Here is a 22,584-nt window from a genome sequence, read left to right on the forward strand (position 1 = left end):
TTCACTGTGCTCTGATTCTGGTTTACAGGAGCTCTCTCAGATACGAAGTTTCTCTGGACCGCAGAAAGGCAATCAAACAGAACCATTCTCTTCTCACCCAGAGCTACCAGAGCAGGGACATACGCCATGGGATCAGAGGAGGCACAGGCATGTCAGAAGGCGGCAGGCTGTGCTTTGGGAATGCTACGCTCCAGGCCATTCTGGGATTCTGCAGTGGGCCATACTGATTCTTGGATAGCTCCTGAACTCAGGGAAGAGACCTGCAGTAGTACAAAACCACTTTGATTTCCATCTATAAATTTCTTCTGAAAAGCCTCTTAAATCCACAGACCTCTAGATTTATAAATGACCTACAGTTTTACTCCAGATGTTTCTTATTTATAAATTTATACCTCTAACACACCTCATTTTGTACCTCCTGTACATTTTGTACAATTCAATTCTTCAGAAGTGTTGGATTTTTCTCTTCAAAGTAAGCCAAGAATTCTGAAGTTTTATCAGATATACAAACAGGGCTTAGACTGTACGTTTTCCCCCTCTCCCTTCAAATTCAGCAGGCCTGCAAACACTTTACTATTGAAGTATTTTTTTCCAACAAATACTCCCACTGAATTATTTACTACTGAGACATAAAAAAGCATTCAGAATATCTGTAATTTACTGAAGGAGAAAAAGTCTGACTTAAATGGTCTGTGTTTTGTAGCTTGATCGTGCTGGCTCGAGACAATTTCAGGGCAAGATTCATTACTGCCTAGTGCTCCTTTGGGCTGCTAAAACGAACATCCACATATGCACCCATGGGAAAAATAAAGTTTGGTTTAAAATAAAGTTTTGGTGATCCTATACAAACCACACTCTTTCAGCACTGCACCTCGCCGCCTTCTCAAAACCCACTGGTGTACACAACGAATACTTCTGCAGCGCTGCTTTCACCTTTCTGATCGCAATCCCTGATGTGGTACTTAGGCAAGAAGAAGGAATTCTCAGGGGAAGATTTGTCCAGTGGTTGAATGTGATGAATAATCACGCAGTGTTTGTTTCTAACAACGAACATAAATGCCGTAGTACTTAACTTAGAGGAGTGTCTCTCCACAGAGATTACTTCAGAGCTCTAACTTATAGAGCAAGAGTGGGATTCAGTTCTCCTGACACATTTGTGTAGACGTCTTTTAGAGCCAATGGAGAGAAACAGGCTTTTCTACGTTATGACTCATTTATCTGTTTTATGACCTCTTTGGATGAGATGAATCTCACCTTAAAAGTGCCTGCTTCTCTCCATGGACTGGAAATGGTTTCTATGTGACTAGCTCACTGTTTAAACATTAGAAGAATTCCCACCCCATTTGTCTTCCCCTGTAAACGAGTAGAACTAGGCCCCTTCAGCTTCAATCCAGCCAACCAGGATGATGAGCAGGGGACTACCTGAAGCTACCAGTGCTGTGTTTGAGATCACAGCTCCGGCTAGTTCTTATACTGTGCCTCCTTTAGAATTTTAGTTTGAATCCAAAGCATACTTTTGAAGTGATTCCCACAATCTTCCCCAACTAACTGCTGAGCTTTGATTTGCTTCATGAAACACTCTGAGTCCATCACTGGTTCTCCTTCGGATGAAACTAAGCCAGAAGATGCACTCCATGAATGCCCCTAATGTGCTTCTATCACTAATGTGCGTTCAATTGATGGGATCAGACTAGAGGTAGTTTGAAGTAATTCCCCATGAAACTTGCATCTTGTGGATGCTGGGTCCTCATACCAGCTGTTTTGCTACAGAGCCATTTATTTTGGACTGCACTTCTTCCTAATTCAGATACAGCCTTAGATTTCTAAAATCTTTCCTACAGGCACCTTCCTCCACTGATGGTTCACAGCCAGGAACTGTTGCTTGAACACAGGTGCCAATGTCACTAGCCCGCTATCATCTATACTGTTTTATGGCTAGCATACCTGGCACAGTTCTGGTCCAGCCCAGCTAGCCCTCTTTTACACACAGCTGGGACATGGCATGTGCCAGAGACTGTCTCCAGCAGGCAGCTTGAAGCCAGACAGGCACCTTCTGTGGGGGAAGACTGCTCTGGCATGTGGCTGACAGCCATAATATGCCACACATCTCCGAGGCCAGAAAAGCCTTGACCTGTTTTACTTACTGCAAAAAACATGACCTTAGTGACTACAACACTCTACAAGGATAAGGGAGAAATTGTCCATGGCTGAAAGAGCTCTGCTCCTCTGTTTTAAGTAACTGCCCCATAGAATAGTCAAAACAAGCGCCTCCTGGACTACAGGACAGTCTGTAGCCTGATGATTTGGTCAGCCTCTGCAGAAAGAGAATCTCCTTAAACAGAGGAGGCAATTGAACCCAAGTTTCCCACATCCTAGAGTAGCACATTCACCACTCAGACCTTGAATAAAAAACAACTACCACCTCTGCTCCACAAGAGCATTTTCTGTGGTGTCCAATCCTTTGCGGAGCTGGATCCACCTGCTTTCTCAGTGAAGCTGCAAAATGACACGGATGCCACTGTAATTCATGGCCTTGAGGTGACATGCTCTAATGGCCAGTAACAGTACACAGTTTAGCATTCTGTTAGCCCTTCTGCAGTAATTCAACGCCCTGACAATCCTTACCAAATGAAGATCCCTGAGGAAACAGGCAAAGAAAAGCCTAATTCCTGGACTATATTTTTAGGCAAACTGTTGTCAAAACTGCTTCATGTGGCTGAGACTGAAGGGTTTCTGAGCATACCCCAAGGCTAGCACCTACATTAGGACCATCTTCACTAAAATTTGGGGCACTTAAAAAGTTTAAGTGTGGTTTGGTTATGCCAAATACAAGCTGGAGTTGTCGGACTCGTAGGTTTTGGGCTGGGTTTCCTTAGTCCTACCACGGGCATCTACATGTGTTAATTTTCATCTGGCCTTTAGCACGTCTCCGCCTTCACTCTCCCACCTGCACGCCAATGGAGCAGCACGCCCTGCTACCAGAAGGCTGCTCAGCCCGTACATGACAGATCCCCAGGCGAGCCGCGGCGCGGCATTTACGGTGACAGAAGCACTGCAGGCTGAGCTGCCGTTGCACGGCCTGCAAACAGCCTCCTGCCTGGTGACCCAGAAGCCACGCAGCGACCCAAGGTGGGACTGCCGGGCCGTGGTGAGCCGAGCCTTGCAACACCTCCCTGGGGCAGAGGGGAGGAAACACCGCCGCTCCCGTCTTACCGGCAGCAATTACCTCCCGCTGGGAATCACACACCCCCCCGCCTCCGGGCTGCGCCTTCCCCCCTCAGCAGCCCCGCTACCTGCCGCCTCGCCCCCCGCCGCCGGCGGGCAGCCCGCCCGCTGCCTGCGGTGCCGCCTCGCCACCCCGCGACCCTCAGCGGCCGCCCTCGCGCCGCCCGCCAACCGCCGCCGTCACCCCTGAGCCGCGCCCGGCGGAGGGGCCGCCACCGGGCGACGGGGCCGAACCGGGCCGGCTGAGGGAGGGGCCGGAGCGGGCCCCGCGGGGGGCAGCTCCCCTCGGGGCGGGCTGGGGCGCCTCGCCCGCGCCGGCAAGAGGGGCTGCGCCCTCTGACGAGCCCGGGCGATGGGAGGCAGCGCGGCGGGGCGGGGTGACCGCGGCGGCTCTAATAAGGCCGGGGCTGGCGCTGGCCGAGGGCTGTTTGCTTCGGTGCCCCGCGCTGCCCGGCGCCCCCGCCCGCCTCACCCCCCCCCCCCCCGCCCCCCCCGAGCATGCAGTGCTTCCCCAGCCTGGTGCTGGCCCTCAGCTCGCTGCTGGGCGCCCTGGCGCTGCTGCAGCTCTCGCTGTACCTCCGGGTGCCGTCCCGCTACGGGAAGCACGAGGAGCGGCTGTGCCGGCCGCGGGGCCGGCTGCCGGCGCGCTGCGCCTGGTTCCTGCAGGAGCTGCCCTCCTTCCTGGTGCCGGCGCTGCTGCTGGCGCTGCGCAGCCCGCCCCGCCTCGAGCCGCTCGGCTGCCGCCTCCTCTGCTGCCTCTTCTGCTGGCACTACTTCTACAGGTACCGCCGCCGGGCAGGGCTCCCGCACCCCCGCGGCTCCCCCCGCCCCGACGCCTGCCCGCGGCGCCGCCCGCAGCCGCCCCGCCACAGGCCCGCGGCGCTGCGGGGGCGAGCGGCGGCTGCGAAGAGCTGCGGCCTCCCCTCGGGAAACGGGGGGAATACTACACCGAGGGAACCTGCGGGAGTGGGCGCAGCCGGGGCCGGGTGGGCGGTGGGGCTGGGTCAGGTCTTGGCTGCAGCATCGCTCCGGTCCGTGTGCGGTGCGGTCCTTCGAATGATCGCCAGCGGGAGGGCGCGGGAGCAGCTGATCCGCGCCCCCGGGCTTTGCTCGAAACGTAGGGGCCGGTCGGGTCCGGCATCTGGCCGCCGGGGGAAGGAGCAGGTGGTACTCGGGTGCTTGAAGCAGGGGAGAGGATGTATGCTCTGGATTTTTATCTTAAAAAACAACAAAAAAAATAGAACGAGGTTTCGCTAAGCTGGAGCAAAGTTTTGGATGAAACTAATCCAAATATTATGTAAAGGAACAAGCGAAGTGCTTATTGCGGGCGGGAGAAGCGCAGCACATGCAGCGCCGGGAGCAGCGCCGGCCGCCAAAGCAAGCCGTGGGAACACGCGTGAGGACGGCCCGAATGCAAACCGCTACAGCAATGAGAGAGCAAGGACTGAATGAGTCGCATTGCTGTGCAGTTAGCACAGGAAAAAACAAAGTCACGGCAGGCTTTCTGTACCACGACACAAAAGTTGGTTCTTTATGCTCAATTCGTTATTCCCACTTCACTACCAAAGTACCACTTTTTTCTTCTTTTTTTCTCTTTTTTTAGAAACTTTGTCATATCAGATGTTAATGAATGCTGTAACTCTAATTAATTCTGTATTTACTAATCAGGAGCTCAAAGAAAAAGTAGAGTTTTGACCCACTGTTGGTGATAACTTTGAAGTGATATAGCTCTACAATTGTCACCTGGTTCTGCAGTCAGTGGGACTTGGTTCTGGGGTATATCACCAGAATATATCTTCTGACATATTGAGCTGAGTGTGTTTTATCTCTGCTCTGCTTCCATTTTCTATGGAGTTCTTTCATGAGGAATTTGACTTTCGGTTCTCTGTTCACGGAAAAAACTGGCTTTTCACAAATGGCAAGTGCATGTGACAACATTATGCCATTGTGTAGTAAAGAGCTATGTAACTTCTGAGGCAAACCTTTTTCTTTGTTTGCCATTTTTTACCCCAATTCCTATTTCTGTTTTTTATTTAGCTTCCTAGAAATAGAAAACATTCATGTAATAATTGATCAGAAATTACTATTTGCAACTCAATCAAAATCAGTATGTTGAAAATCCAGCTGCAGTATCTCTACAGACAGTTTAGGGATAGAAACTCTAGGCTGTTGTAGATAAATTTAAAACAGAGAATAAAGTGCTAAAACACGGTGTTAGAGATATATTCATTATCACTAACATTGTCTTTTCTTTGTTGCACTAAGTCAGCTGGAGGACACTACCTATAACACATCTGGCTACTAGAAAGCTAGATGTATTAATTATAGGTAGTTATACTAAATTTAATTTAATGCATTCTGCTATTCTCAAGAATTTCTGATTGTTTCAGAAACACAGAAATCAATGAGCACCACTAGACAACTGAAAGAAATGTTACCCTACTGGTACGCATACATCTTTTGAGTCAGTGGCTTCGTTTTCAACATTACTGCTAGACTTAGGCAGAAGCACTGTGTTTTCATACATTTTCTTTCTCAAATAATTTGGGGGTCTTCTCATCTGTGGCTGGAGTATACTTTTTCCCTTGTAAAAATAAAAGCCCTCATTTTAACCAAGTCTGTATAACAAAAAATTTTGTTTCTAATGCTGCATGTTACTCTAGTATTATTCTTACAGTGTGCAGCCTCTTCTCATGCAAGCCATTCTGAGATTCTACTGAATTAATTAATATTTGAAATGTTGTATTAAAAATTAGTGCTCTATTGTTATGTAAAAGAGCAACAAAAATCACAAATTAGGAGTTTTTCTGGGTGTCACCTGACACTATGGGGACAGGCAGGTTCTTTCAGGGATCCTTGGTAGAATGACCAATGGCCACAGGGTTGTGGTTATAATTAGAGCTTTATTATTACATAAAAATGTTAACAATCAGCATAGCTTATTGTTATCTACAATTTCTAGCAGTTAGTATAGCTTATTGTTACACAGAATTTTTAGCAATTAGCATAGCTTACAGTTAAACAGAGTTTCTAATAATTTGCATAGCTTTCTTATTATCTAGAATTTTTATTTACCTAGACTTTTTAGTCACCTGGACCCTCTGCAGATCAGGTCAAATTCTTAATAATCAGCGTGTGATACAATAATTGTAATCTAGACTCAGACTTTACCTAAAGGAACATGAGTTACTCAGTCCTTGGAGGAAGACGACGATGATGGCAGAGGCATCCCTGACCACTGGGGGATCACGGGGTTTGCCGTCCAGCAGCAGTTCCCATCTAAGCCCACTTGCAGCTGCTGGATTGTATAGGCAGGATCTCATGTGCTGTTACGCTTCCCTGTTCCATAATGGGTGCCACCACATCCTGGTGACAATGCTGGTGGGCAAACCATCTTATCGCAATGTTGAAAAAGGGGTAGAAAGAAGCAGGGGGGTGATACGTGATCAGCGCGCTTACGTATTATGTCTGTTTGCCAAAAAATGGCATTGGTTATGCTAACCATATTTCCAGGGGTTAGGAGCAGGGGGTACTGGTCGCGCTGGGTTAGGGCATTTCATCGGCATATAGTATTTGAAAAGAGGCTCAGTACTCTGATATAACAGCCAGACATTATCTTGATATTTTTTCAATTTATTATCTTTACTAGAAATAATCTAACAACAGTTTTAAATACTTTTGTGATTAAACTTGACTGCAAGTATAATGAGTAAAACATACAATTGATTGATAATAAAGTTAAATTTACTTAATGGATGTAGCCTACTGCAGTTTTTCTGACTCCAGATTTTTGAAGTGAATAAAGCTGTTCCACTTTTCATTAAAAATACATTTTGTTAATCTACTCCTACTTTTACTACTGATCATCTGACATCTATATTTAAGCATTCCTTTATATATGTATGAAACAGAGAAAAGTTTCTTTGTATATTGTTGCATAATTTAGTGACTTCTTTCTCTCCACAGGGAAGTTTTTATCATTCCTAATTTTGTCTCATCTATTATACCAAACGTGCATGCGGAAGGGAAGTTTTGATTAGAGGTATGCTCAGAAGGACGATATAGTCCATAATGGAGAAACATAGATTTTTAAAGGACTGCTATGATAGCTATTCTGACCAGCTGTGCTGCCTGCTCCAGTAGCTTGTGTTTGACTGAAGCATGTATTTCGGAGTAACTTCAAGTCTTGATCTGAAGACCCCAGAAGGTGAAGAATCCATCATTTTCTATGGAGAATCCACTGTTTTCTTCGATAGTGTAGTCTTCTGAACTCTTTTACTATCACTTAAACAACATGTTTAAAATGTCTTGCTTGAATTTGACTAGCCTTGATTTCTCTCCCAGTGGTGCTTGCTATTTCTCGCTCTGTGCTAATTTAAAGCACTCCTTAGTATCCTTTAGTGTTTTCTTACCATGATATCACTTATACAGTAATGAGATCATCTTTCAATTTGCTTGTTACAGAGCTGTCAGGTCCTCCATCTGCACCAGTGTGATCCAGATAATATAGGAGCACATGATCATATTTCTGATGAATTAGCTACTGCACATGATATGGTGTTTATGCTGAATTTATGTTTTTATGGTGGACTTATGCCAGCTACAGGGGAATAGACATTACCTGATCTGACATAGAGTTAGAGTGGTGCAGACACATGATACTTCATCCAGCATGAAGTTGGTTAGGATAAAATTACCTTTTCATAAATTTAGGGACAGGTTTAAACCAGCAAAATTAATTTGTCCTGCTTTTGCACATGGTGTCAAGTAGCTGCAACATTTTTTATTTGATCTGAGGTATCCTAAACCAGATTTATAATGTCACTGAACCACAGCTGAAGGCCCTCAATGCATGACTTTTTTTTCCCTCAGCCCTCAGATAATTTCTGTGGCTTTTTTCCTCTCCTCTTTTCCTATATCCATTTTAAAATGAAGACATCAGTTTTGGATGTAGAATACGATACCAGAGTTGTAGTAGCATATCTAGAGACAACATCACCTTCCTGTTCCCATATGCTACTCCTGCGCTTATAGATCAGAAGAGTGCTTTTTGTTTCAGTCACACTAGGAAGCCCTGTGTTTCCAGGCTACTTTGAGCACCCTGGAGCTGGTGTAACCACAACTGTAACCAAGATTACAATCTACCACTCCTTAGGAATGGTGGGTGCTTGTATGGCTGTATTTCTTTGATTTTAAGGTAACCTTTCTGTATGGGCTTAGTGCTCAGTAATGCTGTCCTACCCACATTCATATTCACCAGTTGTGTAGAATTTGTGCCGTGTGCCAGCTTTTTCAGTGGTAATTTTGTATTTATTGTCAGGTTGTTGAGGAATATGCTGGAGCGTTGTAAGGACCACTCTAATCCCCTTCTAGAAACTCCCTGGGTTAATGCTGATGGCTCCTCATTGACGAGGACTTTGTAGGACCTCTCTGCTTGCCCAGTGGAGCCCTGTGAGCCAGGTCTGGCAGGTGGTGTGCTCCCATCCAGCCCACTGCTGAAAGAGAAAGGAGGTGGTCATCTGGGTACCCGCTGCTGGCCAAAGGCCAACCCTCCCCTAGCGCAGTCCAATACAAAGATTTGTTGCCTGAGAGGATGCAAGAGGGAGATGGATGGAGCCAGGAGACCTTCCCCCTTCCCGCCTTGGCCCAGGAGCAGCAGTCCAGCGGCCTGTGGTGAACCGTGACAGCAGTACGCCCTCCGTCTTTCTCTGCCACCACTAGGCAGCAGCCTCTCTCTTTGTGGCAAGCACAAGATGGTGAGTTCCCTGAGGCTTTCATGAAGGGCTGAAGGTAGACTGCTGCTGCTGAGGGGAGGAAAGGGAAGGGAGGAATCCTCAGTCCCACCCCCTGCCTCTTTGTCTACTATCCTTAGTTAGCCAGCTCTTCATGTCTCAGTGTGCACTTTATTACCGCAGCATGGTGTGAATTTAATCAAATCCAAATGCTCTATGGTGCTAAAGCCAACATCCTATAAAAATCTGAATTTGTCACATCTGTTTTAGGTAAGTTCATAGCTTCTTCACTTTCATAAGGTCGGGCCTGTGATGGCAGGGCTTCCAAAACTGATGGGGTGGGAAGGCAGAGAAAAGGAGGAAGGAAGTGCGAAAAGCACTGAATGCCAAGTCTGCCATCTGTATATGCAATCTCTGTGAAAAGCTGGCCACGGGCTGAAAATGATGAGTGGCATAAGATATATGTACAGGAATACTTCTTGTGATAAATGACGTACAAAGTATTTTGCTTTGAAATGTAGTTTGTAGTACAGCCTTTCCTGCTAGAGGGGCTGTGCTGGTTAAGGAATGCTGTGAGAATGCCAGCTGAAGCCCTCAGGTGGCAGGGAGAAGCCTGTTTGCTGCATTTCCATTTTGCAGTCCAGCTTCAAAAACCAAAGGTGGGAAACAAAATATAAGGTGATGAGAGGAAGCCATCGCAATCAAATTCCATATAAACCTTAATGCTGCATTTCTCTTAGGAGTGAGAAAGACAGAGTGGCGAGGGAGCAGAGGAGATGCCACCATACACAGTGGCAGGGGGGCAAGGCCTTGTCTCACTGACCTACAAAGCTAATCCTGAAGATACTGGTGTAAAAGGGTGCTGCATTTGCCCCCCACTCTGCTGCCCATAATAGCTGAGGCACCAGCAATTTAAAGAGGCATTTCAGTTTCAAATACCACCTAGAATTACATTTAGTTATTTATATTCTTCTTTTGCAACTTTGTTTCCAAGCAAAAACATGATCTTTTACTCTGTTAGTATATAAAAAAAAATATTTGCTGTTTTCATTTCTGAAGTGCACTCAGGTGAATCTGACAGACATTAAGTAGGCTGCTCTTTCAGGCACAGCTGGATCCCCAAACTCCTTTGGTTGCAGGTGACCCATTTGGTGTGCCTGTACTTGGTTTTCTACAAATTTGACATCTTTCTAAAAAGATCAGGGAAAGCAGGCTTTCATGGGAAAAGAATGGGAAACCAGGAACATTTGAAAACAATATCCCTGCATAAGTTTGTTACACTTCATTTGGCCAGTTCCCCTCTCTCCGAAACTAAGTCGGGGGGAGAAAGAAAAATTCTCTCCCTCTCCCCAGGCTCTGCAGGATGTTGCTCATGTAGTCCCTTTTTAAGCCTACCTGTACTGCCTGGTTGGTCAGGCAGGTGCAGCATTTACCTGGACATGCTGGTCATTTTTTCATGTAGGTGTGCCTACTTGTGATCAGTGAGAAAAGCAGCTCAAGCCTCCAGAGAAATGCAGATAGATGCAGGCCCCAAATGAGTAAGTCATTTATAAATTAATTTGCTCATAATCTTTAGAGGTATTTTGTATTAGTTCATAAGGAGTTTAAGTTATGTCTTTTGAAACATGAAGTGGATAAACGGATTAGATTAAGTTTGAAGTATATATATTTCGAAGTGGTGCTCTCCTTGCTAATAGTGAATATAATCAGATCATGTAATAACCACCAGATTCAATCCAGACATTAATTTTTTTCCCCCATAGAAATATTTTACCCTTTTGTCTTGGAAAGTCACCGTCATTAAGTGTCAATAACTGAAGACATTTTTATTGTTGGCCTCATGAACCTCTATCATTAATCTCCCAATACACAACATGCAGGTATTTGACAAGTAACAAATCCTATTCTTTGTTTTGCTTCACCTTGATGCTTTGCAATAGACCCTAACCAGATTCCTTTTGGCCTTCACCAGCTACACAGTAATACATTTGCATCCTCTCTCCTGCTGTTTGGACTTACCAGGAACTCTAGATCTGGTAGCGATATCTCTAGCAGAGGCTGGCCATTCACTCTGCCTCTTTCATGCGTTCCTTGCTCCCCAATCAACGTGTTTAACTTTTTGTGAGTCATCCCAGTGAGTTTCAGTAATGCTAATATCTAATTTCTTCTCTTCAGTGAAAATACTAGATTCATTGCTATTTTTACCCAGGTTCCTCAAATTAATGTATGAATAGTCAACAAAAATATCTCTTTGTATGCTTTGCCACAAAAGTGTAAAATGTTCATGTACCCAGTCCTGTTACGGAGTTTGCTTCTTTGCAGTCTCCTCTAGCATTGTTAAATACCTTCCTGATTATGCTCTCAAAATAGAATACTAGCTGATTGCCTTGCTAACTATTAGCACAAATAATCCTACCTATACATTCCTTTCCCATTGGAAAGTGGGCTAACATTACAGAAACCTATAGTTTTTGCCCAGCTCAAAGTGTAGCGACATAATTTTCCCTTTTATCTCTTGGACTGGAAGAATTTCTGCAGAGATAACTTGAGACTTTTATCTTTCTTCACTTCTTTTCAAGACAACATGCCTGTTGACAGTATATTTCTATCTGATGCCAATTCATTTGTGCTATTTTGTCATTATCAGGCAGCTTTACAATCTTTTATGGTTTTGTATTTATACTCCAGGTTTTCTTCCCAGATAGGCATTATTGTGTGCCATGCTCCTGCTCTCCATTCCCCATTATACCCACCTCTCCTACTGTGCCACCTAAGGCCATAATTCCCTAATCTGGTTGTTCAAGAAGGTTTTGTATGCTTCTGTGCTGCACAGTATTACAATTTATGTTTCCAGACGATATCTGTTGTCTTGCAGTCAGTCCACAGGCCTGAGCTCCATACACGGAATATCTATTCTGTCCTCCAGAAGTAAAGGGAAGCACAGTACACGCAGAGCAGGTCACAGAAGTTTTTTTCTCTTTGTTCCGTCTCTGCTACCTGGAGCAGGGCCATAGCTAAAGGAGCATTCATGTTTGCTCCAAAACTTCTCTGTTGCTCCTATTTGCCTGTCACTGATAAATACACAAAGGCTTGGTGGGTGCTCAGTCCCAGCTGCTTTGCAGAGAGCTGTTCAAACTGCAGTCCCAGGGCAGAGACCTGAAGTCCCAGCCACGAGGCTGTCACCAAGGCACAGGTAGGCCCCTCTGATCTCACCTATGCGAGGTTTGAGCCCAGTGAGGAAGTTACAACACTTGATATCCTGGGAGTTTAAAGCCTTATTGGAAGATGCATTCTGAGCACTGAACTCCACTGAGCTTCGATAAGACTGATGAGCATGTAAAGATGTGGATTTGCATTACCAGATTCCTGCTGTTGATATTGGAAAAGCAGGGTGCTAAAGGGCTGTGCTAAGACAGAGAGAAAAAAGATTAAATTATATACAGGAGTTTCAGTAAATGTTTTTACTTAAAAATAATAATGCTTTTACCAAACAAGGAAATTACTTGTTTTAATCATGGGATGTCTGTAGTATTCCCTTATTGGGGCTGCTCTTTTAAGTAGGAAATAAAAAGCAAGGGAAAAGTGTTAAGGTTCATTCCATATGCACAGTGGGAAATTTGTTCTGGACCTTGCTCCTTCAAGGTCCACAAGTCTATTTTTTTGATTTCTTATCATTAGAGAGGCAGCCATTATGGGGGGAGGTAGCACTTTTTTACTGAGCCAATAAATATAGTTTGACGAAAGGACAAATTTTCACAAGCCCCTTTGTGTACTCAAAAATTTATACGATTAGGTCATTTCCCAGTTTTGGGGAGCTCAGTTAAGAATAAAAATTTATGAAATAACCTCCTAGTAGTATGATTATAAATAAATGTCCATCCCAGACACTGCACCTGTTTCCCTTAGTGTAAGTTATATTCTTGGTATCTCCTTCAAAATTAAAGTAATTTTGGTCAAGAAGAGTTATGATAAAGAAAAACTTTCAAACTATAAATCAAGAGACTATTCTTCAGTTACACATCTTGAAGTGTCCTTCTCTCCCTCTAGATGTTGATTTAAATGTGGCAGGTGAATTGATCAGTAGAGTGATCCTTACTGAATTTGGTCAAATAATTAAATTCATGTACATCTACACGCATTTGAACATAAGAGCTGTGTTAATCTTTGCTGACCACTCAGCTGACATTGTAATTATTTTTGGAACATCTCATTGATACAACAGTAGCAATGAAATTATTTTGTAAAAAAAATGTGATACTAAAACTGGGCTAAAATATTCAGTGCAGGAAGATGGGAAAAGTCAACTGATAAGAAGAAAAATGTATATATTTTTCTATAGATCCAAATTCATTTTAAGACCCAGCTAAATTCTATCTAGCTGTGAACTTTTGAAACATCAACTGCTACCGTATTAATACCGAAAGATGGGCAGAAAGTTTCACCATTTCTAGAAAGGTGCATCAAAATGTGATCTGCAATAACAATGAAAAAAGGTCACATTTGAAGAAAGTTGGTTTTGACTTCCTTCTTCCTAATTACTCTTTATAAACATGTAATAGAGTAGCGACACCCACGGTCAACTTTTGCCATATATGAGATACCATTTTGCTTATAACTGTGCTAGAGTTCACCACCTTAATCCAACACTTTCCATGCTGGGAGACTGCTCCCAGAAATGTCTTTGGAAAATGTCACTGTATCAAGGTTGTCTGCAAAGAGATGTGTTGTCTACTAGAGAAAGAGGGTTTGCCTATCAGGGATGTTAAGGAACAGATCAGTTCCCAGGCAGGACTATGCTGGAGCAGATCCTGGGGCAGAGTGACAGCCTGCAGCACTTTCACATACTGGTAAAGACGGGCTGGGTGGCTTTCCTAGAAAGCCAGATCCCCTTGAGCTAGGCCTTCATGTCATCATTTGGTGTGGGGCAGGAAGGCTAAAGAGAGCTCTGAATAAGCTAGCTGGGCTACTCAAAGCAGTCTAGTCCCATTAGCATGGTCTCCTGCTAGAGATGCACATGAAAATACCTCTGGACAGGGGGGTCCTAAGCAAACCTTCCAGTGAAAACTGTTACACATCTGGGGCAGGACAATGCATGCGCATCTATAAAACTTTTGCTGCTCCTGAGAACAATGAAGGAGAGGAAAAAAAAGTTATATTTCCTTTATGCTAGTGAGTTCTTTGTGTTTGTTTGCTTCTCTTTAGTACCTTTTTTTTTAAAAAGAATCATTAAAGCGTTCATGTTTTCAAACCTGGCCTGGGTTCAGGTTACTGAAGTATAGAGATGTGTCTCTGGCTGTTCCCAGGAAAAGCAATTTAAACTTGGCGGAGTTGTTTCTGAGAAATGCATTTGTATCTGTTCAAACATAAAGTTTGTCAGCTAACATCTTTAGAGTCTGCCCATGCAGAGCAGTTCCTCTGGTTCATCTGAGGCTATAAGCAGGACCACAGTGTGTGAGGCTGCAATCCAGCCAAGTATTGTCCAGGCCAGCACTGTAGGGGCAGAGCACGACTTTTCATGCATTTCTGGCTGGTAGGGTACTCGACAGGGAAGAAGTGGTCTCCTAGCTGGAGTCCTGGCAGCATGGATTAGGAAAATACAATTTGTCTTGAATGCAGAGGAATAAAAAACACTGTGGGGCTTACAATCAGGGCTAGAAGGTGGGAAGAGATAAAAAGGTCAGGTGAAAGAGAGTAGCACAGGAAGGGACAAGTAGGGGAATTGTTAAAAACAACTAGAGCAGAAGGTGGGGCAGGAGTGAGAAGAAATGGAAGGGAAAAGGACATGATGTGAGAGGGCAGTATCCAGGTATCAAGAGACACTTTAATACTGACACTTTCTATGTGTTGAGTGTTTCACTTACTTAGCAACTTTCAGTGTTAGGAAATCTTTTGACACATTTTGGGAGGGAGCAAAGATGACTGTGACTCAGAGTCAGCCCATGGTAGCAGTTTTCCGTAAAAAAAAAAAAAGATCATTTTAATGTAAGCAAAAACTCAGGACCTGACCTGGCCATTTCAAATTTTATTCCTCTCTGTGTGTATGCACTGCCATGGATGCTATGAGGTCATACAGGTTCAGAAGAAATTTGAATTACTACCTTTCCAAATGTAAGACATTTCAACCAATGTTCTTCAAAATGTGAGCCTAAGGATTTAGAAATTATAGTTTGCAGCTTTAACATTTTTTACTGTTTTGGAAAAAAATGTATGCAGTGTTTCTGGCCATTTCAGTTATGAAAAATACTTTCCCAACATGCAACAGGCCTAAACTGCTGCAGAGGTTTATTGCTGAATCTTTCACTTTCTTAGAGCATTTCTTTGCATAGTAACAAATAAGGAAGAAGATGACCCGGTGATGCACTTCTGAACTCTGTGGACTGTGGTGAAACGGTCAAAAATCCATCTACCATTGCCCTGCTGCATGGTGAAAGAAGCACTCTCAGCAGAGACAAGACTTAGAACAGTTTTTGACAGGAGCATCTATAAAACAGAGCTAGAGAGAAACTGCTTTAGTTTACAACCTCAGTTCTCTCACAGTTTGTTGGTTTTTGGGGTTTTTTTTTTACAGCAACATATAGCTCACAATCTCAAACTACTTCATGTAGCAGAATAAACAACCCAGATGTGTCAAGTCTCATGTGCTGAGGGTGAGACTTCTGCAGCTGGCTGTCACCTCATGCACCCATGTCCTTAGGTGTGTATCTCAGTCTCCTGTAGCCCCAAAGCATCGCTCCTGCTCTGTGACCCCCTCTGCCAGACACGGCTGCTTGGGCTGACCAGCGAAGCAGCTGGGAGCCTGCTCGCTGTGCGTGGGAGCAGCGAGCATGCTGCCGCTGACTGAACACATGCTCACAGGTCCCTGAGGGTGAACATGCTCCCCAGCTAGAGACTGGCACTGGAAACCCTCCACCACCAGGTACCTGGCCTGTTCCTCCCTCACACAAACCAACTGAATAGGCGCTTGGGAGAGAGGAAACCCAGGAGGTCTGCACATCCCCTGACGTCCACAAGTGCCCAACATTGCTCTGGAACAAACAGCCAGCTTCTGTTGCAGCAACTGTGTAGATCAATGCTGTTATATGTCCCAATTATGCAAAGAGTTTGTAGTTTATTGAAACGTGACACTATGGAGGCAGTGCAAAGCCAACAGAATGTGGAATTAAATAGTATAGGAAGCGTGATGAATTTTCATGTACAGGTCAATATAAACCATACTAATCCTGTGTCATTGCTGAGTTCTTTCCAGCTACAGGATCCAGAAAAGCTGCTGCAGAGGGAACAAAGACCTGTTAGGAAGCCCAAGAGGAGTAATCCTGTTGTTAAAGATACACAGTCATAACTGCAAACGGAGAGGGACAAAGGTGAAAGAACTACAATGAAAGAGAGGCAGAGTGCAGTGGTAGGGCAGCAACAGGGACAACTCCTAATTGGAAAAAAAAGCACATGAAGAGCCATAAAAGAGGTGAGAATCTGAAGAAGGAAGGACAAAGAAAGGACAAAGTCAGGAAGGCTGGAAGAGCAAAGTGGAGACAGAGCAGGAGTTTAGGCATAAAAGAGGAAAAGAAGGAATTACTAGAGTGGAAAAAGCCAGTTAAGAGTATTTTAAAGACTATTAGCAATGTGTCTTGCAACTTTAGTTGCAACTCTAGAGTCTAGTGTATGTTGGTCTGACTAAGATTTAGCTTTGGAGAGGGATAGCTTACCAAATGCGTGGCTTCCTTTGGTCGTTTCTCAGCCCCATGTGGACCACTTATGGAAAATAATTACACTTTCTCTGATAAGTGCAGTTGTAAGAGCACAGATTTGTGCATCCTTGGATTTTGTACCATTTTTCATGTAGATGCATCCTTTTGTTCTGCTCACACTCTCAGCCTCTGTGAACTCTTTGAACTCTCTGCTCCAGTGGAGCAGTGAGCTTTTTGAAGTGCATAGCGTAGTGTCTGGTTAAGTTAGTCTGGCACACGTTTCATGCTTTTGGCAGACATCCACAGTTTAGCAATAGGAACAAAGTGATCTGTCTTCATAAATATCAAGTGGTTATTTCTGGAGAAGAAAAGAGTGAGATACCTTGCTGAAATATATGCTTTGGCTGGCTAAGCTTTTGACAGACCATTGCTTAGGTAAAACAACAAACACTCTCATAATCTTTAAGTACTGCTGCCCTTTAGATACTATCAAGTAGTAGAGGTAATCATGAAGCACTGTGAGATCTGCACATTTGTCATCACCACAATCCATCTAGTCGTGTTGACACTTGTCCTGTCCTCTAATCCTCATACAAGTATAAATCTGGACCAAGTTTAGTTAGGGTTTCAACTGAGATCGCTGGCCTGGCATTGAGTTCAGTCTGCAGCCTGAGCAAAAGGTTTTGCTCGTGCTGATTTTTTTGCTCAGCTAATTCCAGATCTCATCCCTGCGCCCCGGCTTCTTGTCAGAGCCTCTCTCTCACCAAGATAGCTCCAAGTTCCCATTCCCAGACAGCTGCTGGCCACATGTAGTCCTCAAATTTTCTTCTCATTCCTGATGGATGTTTGTCTGGCCTGTCCTTAACAATTGCCGTTGATGGAGATTCCTCCAACCCTTCAGCTAGTATGTTCCAGTGCTTTTCTGTCCTTCCCTAATGTCTAAGCTGCATTTTCTACACAGCTGTTTAGGCCTGTTGCTTCTTATTATGTTCCCATGAGATGAGGAGAATGTTTTACTCCTTTCTTCTTTGCAGCAACTTTTTATACAGTTGTACATTTTTACAATGTCTTCCACTGGTTTTCTCTTAGTTAGCTTAAACAACCCTGAGTCCTTCAGTCTTTCTGCATGTCACATTTCCTAGACCACAGTTGTTTTTCTCTGGGCTGCTTCCACTTTGTCCTTGTTTTTTATACAGTGCGGAGTTCAGCTGAACACAGTATAATTTAAGTTCCTATTAACACCACGCAAAGGCGAAAGATTACTTCAGGTGTCTCCAACAGCACTCCTGTTCCCACATTACATTTTAACATTTGCCTTTTTCACAGCAGCCTGACATCATTAGCTCATGCTCAGTTTGCTGTCTACCAGCACTCCCTCTACTATGCAGCCTGCTCTCCAGCTTGTCTTTTACATTTGGTCAGTCTTACCCAAATTTAGTATTTTGCCATTGTCTTTATTGAATCAAATCTACTGTTTTAAAACAATGAAATCAATATTTCAAGATTATTGTAAACTCAAACCTTCACTCTTGGTGTGCCCAGCATCTCCCAGAGTTGTGCCAGCCACAAACATTAGGAATATTTTTTTTTTTTCCCCAGAGGCGTATCATTCATGAAAAAAACCCTGAGTAGTACCAGAAAAGTCTTTTGCAGAACCTCTTTCAAAATACCCTTCCAGTTTGACAGTGAACAATTGTTAACTATCCCTTGATATAATTTATCCATGAATTTTGCAGCCACTTAAAATAACATCCTCTAAACCAGGAAACCCCAAGTTACTTATAAGATTGACATGTGAGACAGTGTAAAAAAATCTTAGTAAGCTCAAGACATGGAACACCTTCTGCTGCTACCGTCTCTTTCGTATAATATACCCAATTTATGTCGATTCCTTCACTCAACAAACCTATTTTAAGAAAATAGGATTACCTAAGTTAAATATAGAAATGAGTCCTGCCTCCTGCTGTTGTAGATATATAGCACTCCTAGTCAGGGAGGCTGTTACAAGTATTACTGTTCAGCTTTTTAGACAAAAGTTCCATCGTGCCGTACATCCTGGACTCCCGTACTTGGCTGTGTAGCGTCTGAGGACAAAATGGGTCTGTATGCGATGGTGTCGCGAATCCTGATTTAGGATCCTGCCAACTACACCAGTTTGTCGCTGATGAGTGATTTAGATCACTTAAAGAATCACTGTCAAAGGTATTAGCAAAAGGTGATTTTAATGTGAATTTGTAAAAGTGCGACTTAACACAATTCGATGGCCAGGTTCACTCTATTACTTACTACTTGGAAGAAACACACAAAGGAAAATAGAGTTAGAATCGAGTTAGAATGATTCACACAGAGACTGGAGACACAAAAGTGTAAGGGAGACCCTCCCGTTGAGTCACGAGGTTCAGAATGGACCCCCTTGCTTTCTAAACTCCTTCTCACAGAGGCGTCTAGGTGCGGCTGGATCCAGACTTAGTCCCAGACTTGGTCAACGGTTTATGTCTAATGGAATTAATATAAAGGGTAAGGAAAATCTCCCGTTGAATTACTATGCCAGTTTGTTGGGGAATGAGTGATTATGGGTCCTACACAACTTTGAAGTAGCAGCAATTTAAGATTTATTAACACTGTTACAGTAAATCACAAGATTAGGTTATATGATTTTTAACAATACTTAATCATCAGCCAATTATCAGAGTGACTTAATAAAGTTTGCTATCAGCACTACAAAGTTTCCTAAATCAAATTGCACACAAACACACACACACACAGATATAGAGGTTAACGTATGATCGAGATTTTTCTCTCTGCCAATTGTAATAAATTATTGGTACCAAATGATCTTAAAAAAAAACCCTCACAAAATCTAATTGTAGTGAATTACTCACTATTCTTCTTCATCAGCATTTGTCAGCAGACAATCTTTGACCCCTTCTTCTTTTTTGGCATCTATCAGCGGACAATCTTGGAAATCCTCACGAAATCTACCCTGAGAGGCGTGCCAGCTCAGGGGGAGATACTGGGTCACAGCCTGCTGCGATCCCGGAGAGCTCAAAGGATCTCACTTAGGATCGCTATTCATAGGATCGCGAGATGATTGACTTTGGTCAGTGTATTTCCATTCTGGCCATAATTCTTGTCAGGTAATTCTGGCACCCTCCAAGGCAGGCCACGATCCAAGCAGCAGGAGTTTCAGGTACGGTTCCAGGCAACAGGAGTTTCAGGTACAGTTAGGGAGTGCCTAATCATCCTAACTCACTGTACTGTAGCCAGGATAAGAAAGTACCAGATTGTCCCATCTCACTGCGTTTGTAGCCAAAACAAGAACACAGTGTTGGCTGGTCCTGAGATTGCAACGTGGCCCAGGGGGTCTGCACCACCACAGATGGTACTGATTTCAATAGGGAGCTGTACAGAGGACGTATTTCCTTTGCTCTATTAGCTTCACTTTTTACCTTCTTGGCTATGAAAGAGCAAAAAATTTTTAAAAACAAATCCCCATCTTTCCAATTAATTTGTCTAGTTTGGCAGGCGATGGCGAGAAAGACAGAACTGCTGGTTCTAGGCTCTTGCTTCAGTTGCCTTTGGTTATGGGCATTCAATCAATTTTTCCCAATGTTTAGTTCAGCTCTCATTCAGATCTTCTTTCCACATTACAAACAAAAAGGAAGAAATAAGTGGTTAGCTAACAGCAAATATAAAGAAAATAATATTTCATAATTAAGGGTATTTAAAACCTATTTGGTGTTTGTACACCAAAATGGAAACATTTGAGAAACAAATATACCAATATAAATGTATACTGAGTGTAACTTGCTGATGGGTTGTGACTTGCTGATGCAGCTTGTTAATGCACCAAACCCAACAATTCCATTCTTGGTTTCCCTTTAGAAAATGCATAATAATTGAAGTATAAGGTTTTGTTCCTATACCTGCTAAAGCTGGTAGAAAAGATCAATGCTTTTCACGATTCAATGCATTTTTTACCAGTGACAAGGAAGAATTCTCCTTTGTTGGTTCTAACTGGATGCTGGTAATCACTGGGAGATACCAGATTTTTCCAGTGACAGTTTCAGAAATAATGGAAGAAGAACAAGAGGAGTAAGGAAGTAATTTATAAACAAACTTGCAAAACACTTTTGAAACCTGCCTGCTGTTGTAGAGAATTTAGAAGAGCAAAAATTTTTGCTTTGGAGTCGAGCCTATGCAGTGCTTCTTTACTAATTAAAACCAAATACCCATTCTTAGGTTCTGTCCTGTCCCTTTTCCTTCCTTTTTTCAACCACTTGTATTTTATTAAGTAAGTATAGCACATCTAATAATTCCTGTATGCAATGTGAAGAGGATTCAGTTTCATCCCTAAAATGTATTTGTCCTTCTTACTTTGCTAACTGTATAGCATGCCTAAAATTTGTAGCAATCAATGAGGCACTACTGACTAGTGCTAGATGGTCAGAATGACTGACTTTAGGTGTTTATAGTGTTGGAACTGAGTGTTACGTAGCTCAGATTCCTTAAATTTATCCAAGGTCAAATGCATCATGGGTTTTTTTTTGGCAATGATTGACAGTAATATAGAAGCAGCATTTTATTTTCAGCCATTCACATCAGATACACATGCTTTTGCAAATATTTGTATATTTTTTCCTATAATCCCACTTTATCCAAATGTAGTTGTAAGCAACTGAGCTTTTCTGACCCGGCACCAAGGATTCAACCTGAAGTCTGTAGTTAACTGTGTGGCCAGAAGTCAAGCGCAGTTGCTGATTCCCTTTGACTGTCAGTCTTTGATGAAGTTGGCTTCTGCAAGTGCTGTCATCCATGGTGTCAGCCTTCCTGGGATAGCGAGTATCACTCTGGAGCTTCGCTCGTAAATGCTGGTGTTAAGCAATTGCTTATCTATTCTAGGGAGTTTATAATTTTTAAATTGTTCAGTTTGTGTGTAATGTTAGATGAGTTGTAAGACATTATGAAACCCTGAAGTTATCACACTGGATTAGAGCAGAGGTCCTTCACAGTCAGCACTCTGTCTTGGCAGAAGCCAATATCGGATCATTCAAAAGAAAGTGCAGTAAATAGTGGTCAGTTCCCCAGGGCAGCTGCTAACTTCTGCCTCTCCTAAATGGAATACTATTTATCCCCTGAAATATGAAAATGAAATTTATTATTATAATAAATGAAATTTATTGTCTTCTTAAAGGACCTGCCTGTGTCTGTAACCTGTGGTTATCCCCCTCCTTCTCCAGTCCTACCAAGCTCTTTACTTCAATATTGTTTCTATATTACATTTAACAGAAATTTCTTTTCATTGCATTCAAACTTACTTCCTTTCAGTATCATGAAAACTCTTCATCACAGCTATTCAGCTGTCCCAAATAATTTTTTTTTCTATTATTGTATGTTATTTTTTATCTCTAATATGTCTGTTCTTATTAATCTCCAGTCCAAATTCAGCAGTCCCAATGGTTCAGTATGGCAGTCTCTTCCATGCCTCTTCTTATTTTGCCACTGAATCCTTCTGCATTTCTGCTGTCTTTGCCTTAAATCAGTGCTGCCCAGACTTTCTGCTCTCCATTGCCCTTCTCAAGAACTCCTCAAACCCAAGCATGGTGCCATCTGTCTCAGGGTTTCCTCAGTCCTTCTCCCATCCCTTGATCAGACGTGTGCCTGCGTCTCTTGCCCAGCAAAGATGAGTCTGCTCCTGCCAGAAGTCTTCATCCAACTCTGAACCTGCTACTAAGAGACCACAAAGAAAGAGTGTCCCTACAAACAGGCTTCGGGTTGGATGAATTTCATAAGTGAGCCACAAACAGCCCAGGGATTGTAGACTGAGCACATTTTTTTAGACAGAATACTCAGAAATGAACCTGACATGATAGGTTTACTATTGTTTTATACAGCTGAATTGCAAGCTTTTCAGTAATATGTAGATCTTTGTTGTTCCTTAA

At 43.3% G+C, this 22,584-nt stretch overlaps 1 protein-coding gene across 1 annotated transcript in view; it reads left to right on the forward strand.

Annotated features, from left to right (window-relative positions):
• Positions 1–3,717: 3,717 nt before the first annotated feature.
• The window catches only part of SRD5A2 (steroid 5 alpha-reductase 2), a 30,269-nt gene continuing 11,402 nt past the window's right edge, over positions 3,718–22,584 (forward strand). Inside the window, exon 1 of the mRNA XM_050894369.1 lies at positions 3,718–4,007. Within this exon, the coding sequence (XP_050750326.1) occupies positions 3,724–4,007 (284 nt within the window). The 5' untranslated portion in view covers positions 3,718–3,723. The remainder of the gene's footprint in view (positions 4,008–22,584) is intronic.

The sequence above is a fragment of the Gymnogyps californianus genome, chromosome 3 (assembly GCF_018139145.2).
Source record: "Gymnogyps californianus isolate 813 chromosome 3, ASM1813914v2, whole genome shotgun sequence".
Classification (NCBI taxonomy): domain Eukaryota; kingdom Metazoa; phylum Chordata; class Aves; order Accipitriformes; family Cathartidae; genus Gymnogyps; species Gymnogyps californianus.